Genomic DNA, 14,993 nt, shown 5'->3' on the forward strand with positions numbered 1-14,993 from the left:
CATTCAATTCACAGATCTTCATGCCACAAGAGCCAGATACTTTTTTCCCCATTAAAGTTTAGATTCTAGATCTTGAGTACAGTTTTGGGGCATGCTCAGGGTCATGGAACACTCTGGGCTTTGATCATAACTTGGCAGTTTGCAGATATGCTCACTAAAATGGCCTAGACAGAGACCATCTTCACTGTTTAAAAATTAACACTGTAAATTAATCAAGTTCTTACAAATAGAAGCAAACACATTGAAAAGTGAGTCACAGAGCAAATGAAGCATAAACATCTGAAGTGTAAACTTTTCTACACTGCCCCACCAATAGAGCTCAATTCACTTCTAGAGGAATCACCTGGGGGAAAATGGTACTTCTGTCCTCATGCCTATTCAAATCCTTGATCTATGTTTAGAATACCAAGAATGTCCCTTCTGAGGGTAGTTTTTTGTAAACAGATATTTGTTTGCAGCAACACCTTGGAAGGAGAAAACCACCACTTATGAGTAACATTTCTCCAGAACACTTCCCCTACTGTGAATTGGCAACACCCCTCATAACAGCAACAGTCATTTAGGTGCAACATAGCAAAAGGGCACCAATATATTGCTACTAATAAGCGTTTACTGTATTGTGTAATTTGCCTACCAAATCACAAACTCCTTTCACAGGGACAAAACTCAAATGTGTCAGAAAGTAATATTTAGTTAGTCACGCTCTCAAAACAGCTTAAATTGGAAGGGATTATATTTGGTAGCTGAATATGAAATGTGAACTCTTCAAACTATTTAAAAGGGTTTTACGATGGAATATTGAGTATTTGGCATACACCAAAAATGCCATTAGTATATCCTTTTGTGCCCATTTTTGGTTACTTTATTAAAAACGGAAACATTCTTAGCTCTAATAAAGCACTAAAACTCTGATTGAATGTAGCACACATGGTAATTACAAGAAGGGAAAACTGAGTCAAATGAGCCTCTTTCTGCAATATTAATCCACAAAATTTATATTCTGTTAAATTTATAGGGTCAAGACTTGAGCAAGATATCTTGCACAGCTCATGATCCCTAAATGTACCACCAAAAATTATCACTCAAAATCACATCTGCTATGTGGCTTTGTCAATAAAAGGTCAGAAGAATACCACGACCTTCATTTATACAGGTGATGAGCTGAACAAAGAAATTGGAAGCCAGAAAGAAGATGATCAGAGGGAAAGAATCTTGGGATATACAAGGACCCTGAAATTGGGAACCTAAGTGGGAAGCCAGGTTAGATCTGCAGATTTGGCTGCATCAGATTTTCATTGTTTTGTCAGTCAAATATGCCTTTTAAATAACTAAAAGTTACTGAAAATGAATCAGAACAACCAGAAAAATAATTAAAAAAAAAAAATCCAGCTGGAATGGTAAGTGGGTCCTCATACTAAATCTGGATCCAGATCTACTTCATTCTTGGGTTCACTCTTCAACCCAACTCTTCTGAACTCAGCATCTTAAGACTTGGCTACACAGAGTAGCAACGCACACTATGGGGGTGTGATTTCTAAAGCACACTGACATGCTAAGCATTCATTGTTCCTTTATTTATTTCAACTGTGCTGTACCCATCACTTACCCTGGACTTCACAGCTCATGCTTTTCAATCCTCATTTCAAATCTAGTGCTCTCTGTACCTTTCACTATGTTAATAATCTGAATTTAGTGTACAATTCAGAATATTACATATGCTCAATGGTCTTCTCAGAAAAATTGGTATCTAAGCTGACTTGAAGGTTTTAATATTGATGTACCTACCTATAGAATATTTCAATGATACCCACACATTTTATATTCCAAGGTACTTTTATAAAGTCATCCATATAATTTTGCTTCATTCTATTCATCTTTGTGAACATACTAATATTAACATTCCTTCTACAAAACATACACACGATTATTCCAGTCCTTCCAAGGTTAGATTGCTAACATCCTTGTCAGAGTGACTAAGTACTGAGTGTCTCATAACTTCATTGTGTGAAACAGAAAATACCCTCAAAGATCTAATAGGCCATAGCAGTACCTCTTAACCTTTCCAGACTACTGAACGCCTTTCCGGAGTCTGATTTGTCTTGCGTATCCCAAGTTTCACCTCACTTAAAAACTATTTGCTTACAAAATCAGACATAAAAATACAAAAGTGTCACAGCACACTATTACTGAAATATGGTTAATTTCTCATTTTTACCATAGAATTCTAAAATAAACCAATTGGAATATAAACATTGTACTTACATTTCAGTGTATAGAGCAGTCTAAACAAAACATTGTATAAAATTTTAGTTTGTACTGACTTCACTAGTGCTTTTTATGTAGCCTGTTGTAAAACTAGGCAAATATCTAGATGAGTTGATGCACCCCCTGGAAGACCTCTACGTATTCCTGGGTGACAACCACTGGCCATAGGAATTTTCTATTTTACTTACACTCACTGGAGTCCAAAGACCAGAAGTCTTCTTTTTAAAGGCAGTCTAAGCTTACAAGAAGCATTAATGGCTGACACTAAATGCAGTTCCAGTTCATTCTGCAAGCCGTCAAACAGGCAATCGGGATCTGGCCATGGTGGAATGCCATCCCCAAACCCCATGTTTATAAAGCTGTTGGGAGTAGGATATGCTTGGGCGACTTGAAATAAATTTTTTTCCAGGTCATTAGTTCAAGCCATCCCAGACTGGAAGAGAAAGATGGGCCCAAACTTATGGCTGATTGTTGGTTTATGTGTAATAAATTATTCAGATCAGTTACTAACTAATGGACATATATTCTCATATAATTAAAAAAAACCCCTCAAAGACAGCATTAGCAAAGGAGAATATACTATACTCAGCCACAGAGATGAATCCTGCTAGTCAGGGTTAAAGAAGCATGAATAGAGAGAGAAAAAGCATGTGTGCGGCTGCTGCCTGTGTCTTTGGCTAGAGAGATAACACTTCAGTCTGAGGATGGCAGCTGGAATGGTGGAATTAACCAAATGTTTGATAAATATATGAATTCACAACAGTCTCTTCAGTCAAGTGTGCTTCAATTAGCGTTCAAGAGAGGAATTTACATTCATTTTGTTAGTCTACTGAAGTGCTTCCATATCTAATTCAGGAAGACCTCTGTACTGAAGTATCTGAGAAGCAAATGTCAGTATATAACACATATGAACAAAAAGTTAGATAAGTAGAAAGACCAGGTCCCTAAGTCTTAAGACAGAAGTCTCCTTGTCTTCAATGGCAGGGTCACAGGGTCACCTGTGTAAGCATGAGGTAAGAACTTCCTCATTTTAGGCTGTATTTTTAAGCTTCTTCAAAAAAATTTGGTAAATGGATTGAAAATGTATTGTTTCCCACTCCCAAAAGGATCTTTTAGAATTACATTACCACTATACCATTAAACACATGCATAGTCACAGCATCAACCTTCTTCAGTCTAGATGAGATAATCCCTTACACTTTAATTCTGGAGAGAAATGGAGTGGGTTTTTTTCTCTGTAGCCCTGAGTCCCCCAATTTTAGAGGACCAATATTCTGTAAGAACTATCTAGGATATGTCCATGATAACCTTGAGTTCTAACCACTCTGTGTTAGGGAGAATGAAGCAGGACTTGAACATGGGTTACAAATACATTTTGTTCAACAGGTATTTCTATACTTTTCACTTCCATTCCAATATAAAGTGTCCTTTATAACTTGCTGCATAACATTCCATTAGATAATAAACCTAAATTCAGATGTATTGTACACACCTTATGTTAATCTGAACGTTTAAAAACATCTGTGTCAGCACCTAATCTAAATGTAAATCTTTTATAGCATTCCAGTAGACCTCTTGTTCTTGGAGGTTTTCCAGTTGAATTACCTTTGAATTTCAGATCCTGACATTACTTGGGCTAGACAAGTGGAGGTCAGAAGGCACATCTTGAACATTTGATACCTCATTTTGAAATTGTGTTTCTCATGTACTAGAAAGGTACCTTTGATTCAATTTACCAGGAAACTAACATTTTAGCAAGGGAATGCTTGTTTGGAATTTGTAAGTATCTATTTCTATTTAAAGTGGAAAATAATTCATGCATACCTTGTCTGTGGATTCTACATATTACTTAGGAATACTACTTAGTAAAGTAAGGCACTCATAAGGATACCTGATTTCTGTGTTTAACCACACTTGTATTTTTCAGATTTGTGTAACAGTTTGTTTACTCTTTTTAACTACAAACAGGCAGTTCTTTTACTAACCTAGCTGAGCGTGTGCCATAAGATCTGCAAGCACAGTGGCAGCAGCGGTGGCAGTAGCAGTATTGGAAGCAGCAGCAGATTTCCCTCCTGGATGGGATGAGGTGGAGGATGCAGAGGATGAGGTGGAGGAGCCCTGGATAACCCGGTTAAGCCAGGGCTCTACGTTGGAATGGCTCTGGAACGGAGTGGAGGTGAGCCGCCCTTGCCGACGTAACGAGCCCTCATCTTCTGATGCAGACGATGTGTCTGTGATTAAAATAATGATGACAGGCATGTAATGTAGGAATGACCCAATAAAGGGGAACATGAAGTCTTTCCATGTTCTTCATTTGGCATTTCTCATGCATTAAGCATGAGATGCATGTACTAAGCATATGGCACATTCACATGCACAAATTCTATTCCGTTGCCACATTTTCATAGTGTTAATGCTTAACTTCTATACAGGATCATTGGAAAACAATGTCTAACACAGCAAAATATTTCATTTTAACAGTTTTATTTGGAATGACAAAAATATAACCTGCTAAATAAGCCACCTCTGTCTAAGCTATTGAATATATATATTAACCATTTGCAATAAGGACATACACAGTTCAAAAACACTTAGTGCTATCTATTTTTGGTAGCATGAGTAGAAATACCCCCTCAGTTAAGAATTAACAATTAACCATTGTTTTCCATTTGAACCCCTGCATAATTTGATTCTTCTTTCTAGATTCATAAAAACAATTACAGCAAAAAGCACAAGCAGAGGCCAGTTAATTTACTGTTTGCTAGTTAAGCTGTGATGCTCAATGCAATTTTGAATTTGTTTAGTTTCATCACAATTATAATGAATTAGGAAACCAGACAAAAAAGTATGTGCATTGTAGTCATCTAGTCCAGTGCATTACATGGATGAAACTTTAAGGCCTTTTGCTATAGTGGGTGCCAGCCAGTGATTGCTACAGTTAAGGTCTGATAATTCCCATTTTAACTGCCTGCTTTAAGTTATATAGAACTTTCTGAAGTTCCCATTTTTGGGACTCAAATTTTCCATGTTTGTCTTCAGCCCAAAGATGATGATTTTTAACAGCTCAAGGAAGTAAGATTTTGTGTGAGAAAGGAGAGGGAAATTCATTTAATCACATTATGGAAAAATTCTTGACTTCTCTTTTTTTTTTAAAAACAGCAGCTCTTCAGCCAAATTAGTGGAGGTCTGAAGCTGAAATTTGGCATGAAGAAGCCATTGCTGTGGAGGCATGCATGGCTTTTCCATAAGAGACACTGGATTTTGCTCTGACTGAATTATGAGCATCTGAACCTCAGTGTTCATTGCATTTATTTTATTTTATTTTTTGCTAAACTCATTAACTGAAACACTAAGGAATGGTGCACAGTGCATACATTGTAAATTAATGAGCTTCACAGCAAACTGGTTGGTAATCAATATTCTAAATTCATGTACATTGAAAGGGTTAACTGAGGCTGAGGGAAAAGCTATTGTGGACTAAGGTGAATAGGAGCTGAAAAAGGGCCCTTGCAGGCTTTTTAAGGTGTGAAATTGCTGAGGAAAGGGTCCAACCAGCCTTGGAAGGTTTATATGGACTGAGGACTCAATGATCCACAAGACCATTCCCATTCCCTCTGTCTCCATCAAACCTCACCAGGCTGGCAGGTTTCTCCTGGCCATAACCTGACATGTACTTTAGGATCTCTGCAGCTGGGGAAGTTGCCTGGCTGGGGAGTTGCTAAGTGAAACTTAGGATCTCTGCCAGGCCAGAGATTTCCCACCAGCAAAGATCCTGCAAGACACAAGAGAGGAGGTCCTTTCTAAGAAATAGCTACAGTGCATGGGGGAGAGTAGTTAGATGGTCTAGGAGCCAAATAGTTTCAGACTGTGGAATTTACACTGCTATGTACAATTTGTGTAAACCAGCAGAATTACAAAGTCTTGGAGGCTGAAGCTCCTCCTCTAGATATTATTCTTCCACACTTTCTCAAATGATGCAATATGGGCAGGAGGCAGAGTTAACGTGGAATACATGCAATCTTAACTTTGGTATTTCCTAACTTTTGAATGCTTAACTGTTCTAATTTAATATATATTCACATAGTTTTGGTATGGAATTACAAGAAGAATCCATAAAAAATCCCAGGATACATATTGCAACAAACATGAATATTGCCAGATGCTTCGTACATTGTTCTCTGGGGTTATCAAGAATTTAGCACTTTAATAATTTCAGAATAACTGTTTTTAAACAGTGCAAAAAATCTGAAAATTGGAGATCACTCTTGTAAAGAGAGACTCAACCAATGGCTTCAACTGGGCTGAGCAAAGCTAAACTTGCAGATCTAATACCACCTGACCATTTCTGCTCATATTATGGATTTATGCCAAATAGAACATATTTTGAGTAAAAATATTTTTATCTGTAACAATTGTTCTTTGAAGAGAATCAGCTGCGATAGATCACCAGGGCTGGATTTATGCCTTGTGTATAATACTTCTGGGGAACTCCAATAGCTTAAAAGTTTTTGGTAGCTGGCTCTACCATGGTCCATAGCAGCTGCCTCTCTACTGCAGCCAAAGCACAAATCCTTAATGCCTGCAACTTGCACTTACTGAGGCAAAAGTTGAAAATTGAATACTGGAAAAAAGTAACCAAAGTAGGGTTACAAACCCCTTAAGTATGAAGGCCATTGGGTGGTGATCGATCTCAGATATACCTCCAGAGAACCACAGTGACTGATGAGCAGGTTTCTCATCACCAAATATGTGTGCTCTGATAACATTCCATACTTGGTTCTTGAAAAGCTATGCAGAAAATGCTATGTAACTGCCCTACAAATCTCCTGAATGGAATCTGATCACAGGTTAGCTGCAAAAACCAACCCCCTTGGGACCAAATGTGTGTCACTATGATATTTGAAGTCACAATTCAATACAATTTATGCAGAAAAAAACACATTAAGGATGGACAAAAGAGCTTGTTAAAAACGTTCATAGAATGAGACTAACTGATTAAAAGGAAATTTAACAATCTCTAAAGGATTTTATCCTTGAATTTAAGTCACTAGGATCTACTCACTTTGTGAGCTGAAATTACTGCCACCAGAAAGTGATATCTCATATGAGAAACTTCAGTTCTCAACTATTAAGAAGAAAACTTCATCAACTTAATCAGAACCACACAGATATCTAATGGAGCAGTTTACACATACTAAGTCCCACACATACCTGATGACAGGAAATTGAAAGAAAATTATTTACCTTGAACATTATTGCAAAAAGCAAACTAGCTGCTAAATGGGCTATTTGGAAAGAAATCTGTAACACTGACATATGAAGAGCAGTGTTTATGAGGGGGTATGAAAAATGACACACATGGATCTTTCTTCAACAGACCACAAACATTTTCCACTTGCGCTGTATGCCCATCTAGTAGACCCCTTCCAGGCAGTTAGGTGAACTCAAGAGACCAACATCCTTCAACCTTTACCCATTAGCAGCCAGGCTTAGATGCAGGAAAGTGCCATGATTCCATGTACTTAGATGTGACAAGCTGCTCAGTGCAATGGGATCAGCTATTAGCATATTTACACGGTTCAGAACTCTATTTCCTTGACCAAAACATGTTACTAGGATCAATACCTTTCTTCTGACCTTAGTCAAGTATTTACTGCCAGGGGATATTCATACATGTAATCCCCCCTTCCTAATACATGGGGAAGACATTGTCCAAAGGAAGCTTTTTGCTGATGCATGCAGAACACCAGTAAATTTGTGTTCATAGAACACATAGAAGTTCTGATAAAATTATTTTCTATTTGACCAGCCCCTGATCCAAGATACACTAATGATCAACTTAGCCTGTTTGTAATCTTGTTATCCTTTCCTGACTTGTAAAGGACAACTAGTAATGTCTTTAAGGGTACTGTTCAATCCTGACACAGCAAGAATGAGTGATTCAACTCTTCCATATTTGTTCATATAAATAGGTAGGATGACTGCCTGTTTGGATCAGAGACACCATTTGGCATACCATATATGTAATCATAGAAGATTAGGGCTGGAAGGGACCTCAGGAGCTCATCTAGTCCAACCCTCTGGTCAAAGCAGGACCAACCCCAACTAAATCTTCCTAGCCAGGGCTTTGTCAAGCCAGGCCTTAAAAACCTCTAAGGATGGAGATTCCACCACCTCCGCAGGTAACCCATTCCAGTGCTTCACCACCCTCCTAATGAAAAAGTGTTTTCTAATATCCAAACTAGACCTCCCCCACTGCAACTTGAGAGCATTACTCCTTGTTCTGTCATCTGCCACCACTGAGAACAGCCTAGCTCCATCCTCCCTGGAACCCCACTTTAGGTAGTTGAAGGCTGCTATCAAATCCCTCCGACTCTTCTCTTCTGCAAACTAAACAAGCCTAGTTCCCTCAGCCTCTCCTCATAAGTCATGTGCTCCAGCCCCCTAATCATTTTCGTTGCCCTCCACTGGACTCTCTCCAATTTGTCCACATCCTTTCTGCAGTAGGGGGCGCAAAACTGGGCACGATACTCCAAATGTGGCCTCACCAGTGCCAAATAGAGGGAAATAATCACTTCCCTCGATCTGCTTGCAATACTCCTACAAATGCAGCCCAATATGCCATTAGCCTTCTTGGCAACCTGGGCATACTGCTGACTCATTCAGCTTCTTGTCCACTGTAACCCCCCAGGTCCTTTTCTGCAGAACTGCTGCCTAGCCCGTCAGTCCCCAGTCTGTAGCAGTGCAGGGGATTCTTCCATCCAAAGTGCAGGACTCTGCACTTGTCCTTGTTGAACCTCATCAGATTTCTTTTGGCCCAATCCTCCAATTTGTCCAGGTCATTCTCTATCCTCTCTCTGCTTTTCAATGTATCTATCACTCGCCCCAGCTTAGTGTCATCTGTAAACCTGCTAAGGGTGCAATCCACCCCATCCTCCAGATTATTAACAAAGATGTTGAACAAAACCAATCCCCCAAGGCTGGTGATGATCTGTAGAGCATTTAAAACTACCCTTACCCAGAGAATTTTATGTAGATTTTGTTCTGGGAGACATTAAGTGCCCTAAAAAGTGTGAAACTACTCCATGTGAATTCCCATCCCAGGCAGGATGCATTCATAGTTACTACAATTTGGACTGAAGTAATTTGGGAGACTTTCCCAATTACAAGTTGCTCCTGAACGTCCACTAAAACATGAATCACAGTTTGTCTGTTATTCAGATGCAATGCAGGAAATGTGTGGCTTGCAAACATCGAGACTTCAGGGTCCATAGTGGTCGACTCATAAGGAGTGCTAGAAGTAACACCACCATGATGCTCACCATTTTCAGCATGGTCTTTGTTGAAACCTTCTGACTGGCAAATCCTGTCTGCCAGATCCCAAATTTCATGTTTCTTTCTGGGATACAGTTTTTTTGGATGAGCCATATCTACTATAGGTCATATATACTTCAATTGTCTGAGAAATGAGCGTAGTCTTTGGGTCTAAATCCTAGTGACTCCAGCAGTAGTACAGACTGATTCATATCCTACCAAAAAGATATCTTCTTCATGGGCCAATCATCCAAATAAGGGGAAACATTTGCTCTTATCCTGTGTAGAAACACTACTAAGTATTTTGTGAATTCATGAAGCACCAACGCAAAGAAGGACTTAAAATGGTTAGGGAGCTCTCCCCTTAGTGACATGGAACTCATCTGGGTGATGTATCCTCTTGTGTTTGTAGACCACAGCCAGTCTCAAATTTCATAAGCAGTCACCCTCATCTAGGAAAAACATGATTGTTCCTAGAGATACAAGTTGACCATTTCTTTCACTAGATACAAATTGGGTCTTCTACTTCCTGGTAAGGACCATACTGAGTGTGTTTGGCACCAAGCTACCACAGTGATAGGCATGTTAGAATATACAGATCTCCCTTCTTTTTGCAGGCAGCTTATACTTTTTTAAGAGAGAATGTATATCCTGCAGTTTCTTCCTGATGCTGATGATGTCAAGAGCATTCTCAAGCAGGTAACTTTGGAAAAATTAATCTAATCTGAATTCTGTAGCCATGCTCCACAAACAGAACTTAATGTACCTAAGGTGATCAGGCCATAAGGGGAAAAAGGGCTAGTTTTCTCTCTTTCAGGGCAGACTTCCTGAGCAGATAAAAGATAACTGGCCACTTGCTTTAAATTCTATCAAAACACCAGATTTTTTTGCTTCCTAAAAGCAGGGTTCAGGATTTGAAAACAGCCAGAGAACTAGGAGCTCTCTAACTCTAGTAGAAGTAATAAACTGGCTTCTTTGCTGGTACTTTCCCTTGTTAGCTCTATGAAGGAGGCTGAGTGGATGGTTACCTAAGCAAATAAACTGTCTGAGCGACAAACTTCCCCATTTTTCCCCCACAAGGTTTCCACCATCATACAAGTACCAGCTGTATATCTACATGAAAGCTCAATGCACGTCTGTATGCTTCAATTCTGGAGTGAGCTACTTCTGCTACCAATCAAAGGCAAGTCAGACCTGATGTCACGCTATTTCTAAACACTTCTAGATACATTTTAAGTGGTATTTCAGGGAAGAAAATTCACAAAGATGTGGGCCTTTCCCATTCCAAATTGGTAGACACACCAGTTGAAACAAACATTATATGATGGCAAACCCTTTTTCTGAAGAAATGTGGAACTGTGTATTGTCAGACTTCCTAACTGTCACAACAGCCTTCAACACAAGACTTGTGTTGGGAAGGAAAACCAGCACTTTTAGTAACCAATTATTTCCTATTCATATATTTATCAACCATCAGCTCAGAACTGAGTGGGTGAAAACCAGTCCTTTATTTGCAGGGGGAACTATCAGCAGATACTTCAAATTTTGTGCCCTGGAATGCTTCCAAAGAAAACAGAATGGCCATCAACATTTTCTCAAAAAATAGAGGGAAATTCCATTTTGTTTTTGGCTTTCATAAAGAGAGGGCTGGGGAATCCAACTGCTTTTTCTTCCTCTACCTCAGAAAGTGGAGCACTCATGATGGCAAATAGTTTTCTACCAAGCCTGAGGCCAACACCCCTTAATGCTTCATCCCAGTCAGACAACACAAAGTGCTCCACTGATATGGGAAGTTGTAAGACAGATGTGCTGAAAGAGGGATTGGTCATGATTACTCCAAGACACCATAGCCGATACTTCAAAGCACCTTTATTGGACACTGGATTCCCTAAGCAAGGTGGATGTCTCAAGGGTTCTGAATAGAAACTTCAGACTGTCTCCTCACATGTGAGCTGACCCATGAAGCAGCTCTGTAGTCTTCACATGTAGTTGGGTTCTGAATACCGTTTATTTGAGGCTTTCAACTTTGAGACAATCCAGGCCAAACTGAAGTCTAACTTAGGAGAGTAATTGAGTTTGTCCAAGAGAGATTGTCCAAGAGCTTGGGAAACCACATTCCAGCAACCACAGTCCATGCCCCAAAGTAAACATGTCATTGGTTATATTTTTTTGAGATTAATAGATAATTATAATAAAGTGGTCAGCACACAAAAATGCTCGCAAAGTTTTTAAAGGTGATTAGCTTCTCTATATCTGAAAGACAAAAAGGGTAAAGGGGAAGAGAAATAGAAGGTACAGACCATGAACTTAGACTGCTACAAATATCCCTTTAAAGTACATTTTTATTAATAAAGGTAGGCAAAGAATCCATAAAAATGCATTACGCAAAGGACAGGCGAATAGTTAAATTTTCTTCAAAGGCAGAGGCCAAGCAAACAGGGGAGATAATGGCACAACAGCCCAGACTGTACTTCTGTTGATGGTGCGAAGAAATGGAACTGAGCTGTAGGCATCAGAGGTCACTGTGGCTCTACTCCAGGGCAGCACACAAAAAGACCGTGAGAGAATCAACTGCTCAAAACTTTAGAGTCGGTGAGAAATCCACTTACTTTTGCATACAAGACACTGACCCCAAAGTAGATAGCTTGCTAGAGAGCATGTATGTGGACAAAGAGGTTTTTCTTATTGTTAAGACAACCTGTGATAAGAAGGCAAAAGGCACCTAATATTTTTCTTTCCTCTCTTAGAAAGTAATGGAAGTAATAGGGTTTTGTTTTTTTTAAAATATACTCTAGGCTAAGCTGTCTCAAATTCACAACAAGTGACGAGCTCCGGGTATGAACCATAAGTGATTTAAACAAACTAGAAGGCTATTTTACAATCTAGGAGCTTTTTTCAATAATATTTTTAAAGCGTTCCCCACCAGCCATTTTAAAGAAAGGCATCTCATGCAACATTTAATAACGAATCTACAGAGCTCTGGCATATTTTTGCCAAGATGATATCTTTCAGAATGAAGCTTTACAAATGAAGATAAACAAGTTTTTTATGCTTAAGAAGGGCTATTGTTCACCCTAAAGCTTTTTTAAAATTTTAAGAGACTGAAAATCTTGTGGAAGAATAGAAATGCTGACAGAGACCAAATCCAACCTAACTTTTAGCATCAAGGTTAATATCCACTTAGCATGCAAGAAGCTTAATGCAACATATGAGACTTCAAAGTCAGTAGAATAAACAACACAGTATTCACTCATTACATGTGCAATGTAAAGTTTACCTGACAACGTCTATGTATGCTGACTTATTAGATACCTGGAGGCGTGTACGTTTCTACTGAAGAGTGTACAAGAACAGAGCGTCTTTTTGAAGGCATGGGCATTTTCCTCTCTTTGTATTTAGCCAAAGCTGCTTGTACTGCTTCAGTGTGGACATCTATATAGTAATAAACAACAACAAAATAGTTACAAAATGAAGTACAACTACATTTTCCTTCCAAAGCATTATAATATATAAGATTTAACCTTCTTTACTAATTAGTGGTGCCAGATGATGGTTCATAACAATAATTATTTGGTCTGACAACATATGCTCAGGCCCCTTGTTTGTCTCATTGGAACTTAGTTACTCAGTAGAAACAACATTTTTCCAGTCTCAATGGCAGGAGCATTTTCACCATGTTGGAGAGTCAGAAAGCAAAGGTCTAAAGGCCAAACAATAAGATCATTGTTTTGAGTTTAGCAAACATGATACTCACATTTAACCCTGCCAAACTTAGTTAGTAACTCATAGCCATACCGCAAAGCTTCCTCAAGTGTGGTGTGCATCCACCTTCAGAGAATCTGAAGGACTACACAAGGAGGAAGGGTGTGAGCACAAAAACCTTTCAACTGTTCTTCAGAGTCTCAGATTTAATTTTAAAAATAATCTTAGCTGTTACTGATGTAGAGATGTCTGCCTGAGTTTGCAAACAGCCTGAAATGCTCTCAGACATGAACTCTTAAAAAAAATGTTGTAAAAAAATCAGTGCTAACTCAGATACCAATTATTATACTTCAAACGTTAACAGTATCATCCCTTTCACTGCTCACCAAAGCATGTAAGAAGAGGAAGGATATGATACCAGCTTTTCCCAAAATGTTTGGGGAAGGGGAGAATAAGGACTAGGCAGGGTGCCTCAGAAAATGTATAAATTAAGATTTGTTTACCTTTGATATCATATGGCAAGACTGTAAAGGGTAACGCAATTGTTTAATTCCTCATGTTCCAAAAGTTTGGGAAACACAGCCCTACTGGAATAGTTGTGTCATATGTTACCTCTTTACCTTCTCTTCCTTATTGTTATTTTTAAATTTTAGATCAACTGGATCTGATGAAAATAAGGAAGGAACAATACTGCCAAAGCCAGGGTCACACATTGCAGGTAGACTTTGCAAGCTTTGTCCACAAGACTTTGCCAGTGCACTTCAGTCCTGGCCTCCAAACCTCCAGGTATCCCACACACACAGAGAAAGAAAATCATGTGTGATTGTTTGGGAGAAGTGGGCAGATGTTCACCAGAGAGTAGTAAGTCAAGTGAATGCTTTCATTTATGATCTAAGTAGGATTCAAACTCATGTGAAAGACTAGTACACTATATATAAACAGAATATTTTGGTGAATATTCAGCCTGCTGAATCTCATTTTCTGTCCATCAGCTCTTGAATACTAGAATCTCAGCATAAAGTAATGTTCTATTTAAAGAAAAACAAAGCTGCATGCTATCATTAGTGTTCTCTTCTGGGTTTAAAAGTCATTTGCAAATGTATAATGAAACACAGTTAATGGTAGGGTTATGTGTTGCAAACATAAAACACAAGAGACAGGAGGGCCATCAAGCTCATGAGTGATTAACTTTTAATAAATGTGGCTTCCCCAAAGCATAATCAAAACTGTTTAAGAAATCAAATTCAGTTGTGTATGAAAATCACTTTAAAACAAGATCATTTAAAGGGGAGAAAAGTTAATAAAAGCACACAGCCCTATTTTAGTTTAATAAGCACCATGTATGGTTTTGCAACTACTTTTACTAAGCACTAAAATTCATTAAAAGCATAATTATTTCAGAATTAACGCAGACAGATTTATTGGGCTTGGTCTACACGACAAACTTATGTCGGTATAACTATGTGACCCAGGTGAGTGAAAAATCCACACCCCCGAGTGACAGTTATACTGACCTAGCCCCCGGTGTAGATAGTACTATGTCAACAAGAGGGCTTCTCCCATCAACATAGCTACCACCTCGCAGGGAAGGAGGAGTACCTACACCTACAGGAGAAGCTCTCTTGTTGTGTAGGTCGGGGTAGTCAATAGGTGGCCCGCAGTCCAAATCTGGACCAGACCTGACCGGATCAGAGGATTTTCACTGCACTGTG

General features: G+C 38.9%; 1 protein-coding gene across 5 annotated transcripts in view; it reads right to left on the bottom strand.

Annotated features, from left to right (window-relative positions):
• DIP2A (disco interacting protein 2 homolog A) overlaps positions 1 to 14,993 on the bottom strand; it is a 257,924-nt gene that overhangs the window by 93,864 nt on the left and 149,067 nt on the right. For all 5 annotated transcript variants that reach the window (XR_010919809.1, XM_067548784.1, XM_067548783.1 and 2 more), the window contains 2 exons: positions 12,892 to 13,011; positions 4,251 to 4,496 (listed from right to left, as the gene is read on the bottom strand). Coding sequence is in view for 4 of the 5 variants with exons in the window: in XM_067548784.1 (XP_067404885.1) it covers positions 4,251 to 4,496; positions 12,892 to 13,011 (366 nt within the window). In the remaining variant the exon portion in view is untranslated. The remainder of the gene's footprint in view (positions 1 to 4,250; positions 4,497 to 12,891; positions 13,012 to 14,993) is intronic.

The sequence above is a fragment of the Emydura macquarii genome, unplaced genomic scaffold, assembly GCF_026122565.2.
Source record: "Emydura macquarii macquarii isolate MOO-44397 ecotype Brisbane River unplaced genomic scaffold, CSIRO-AGI_Emac_v2 contig_1253, whole genome shotgun sequence".
Lineage (NCBI taxonomy): Eukaryota > Metazoa > Chordata > Testudines > Chelidae > Emydura > Emydura macquarii.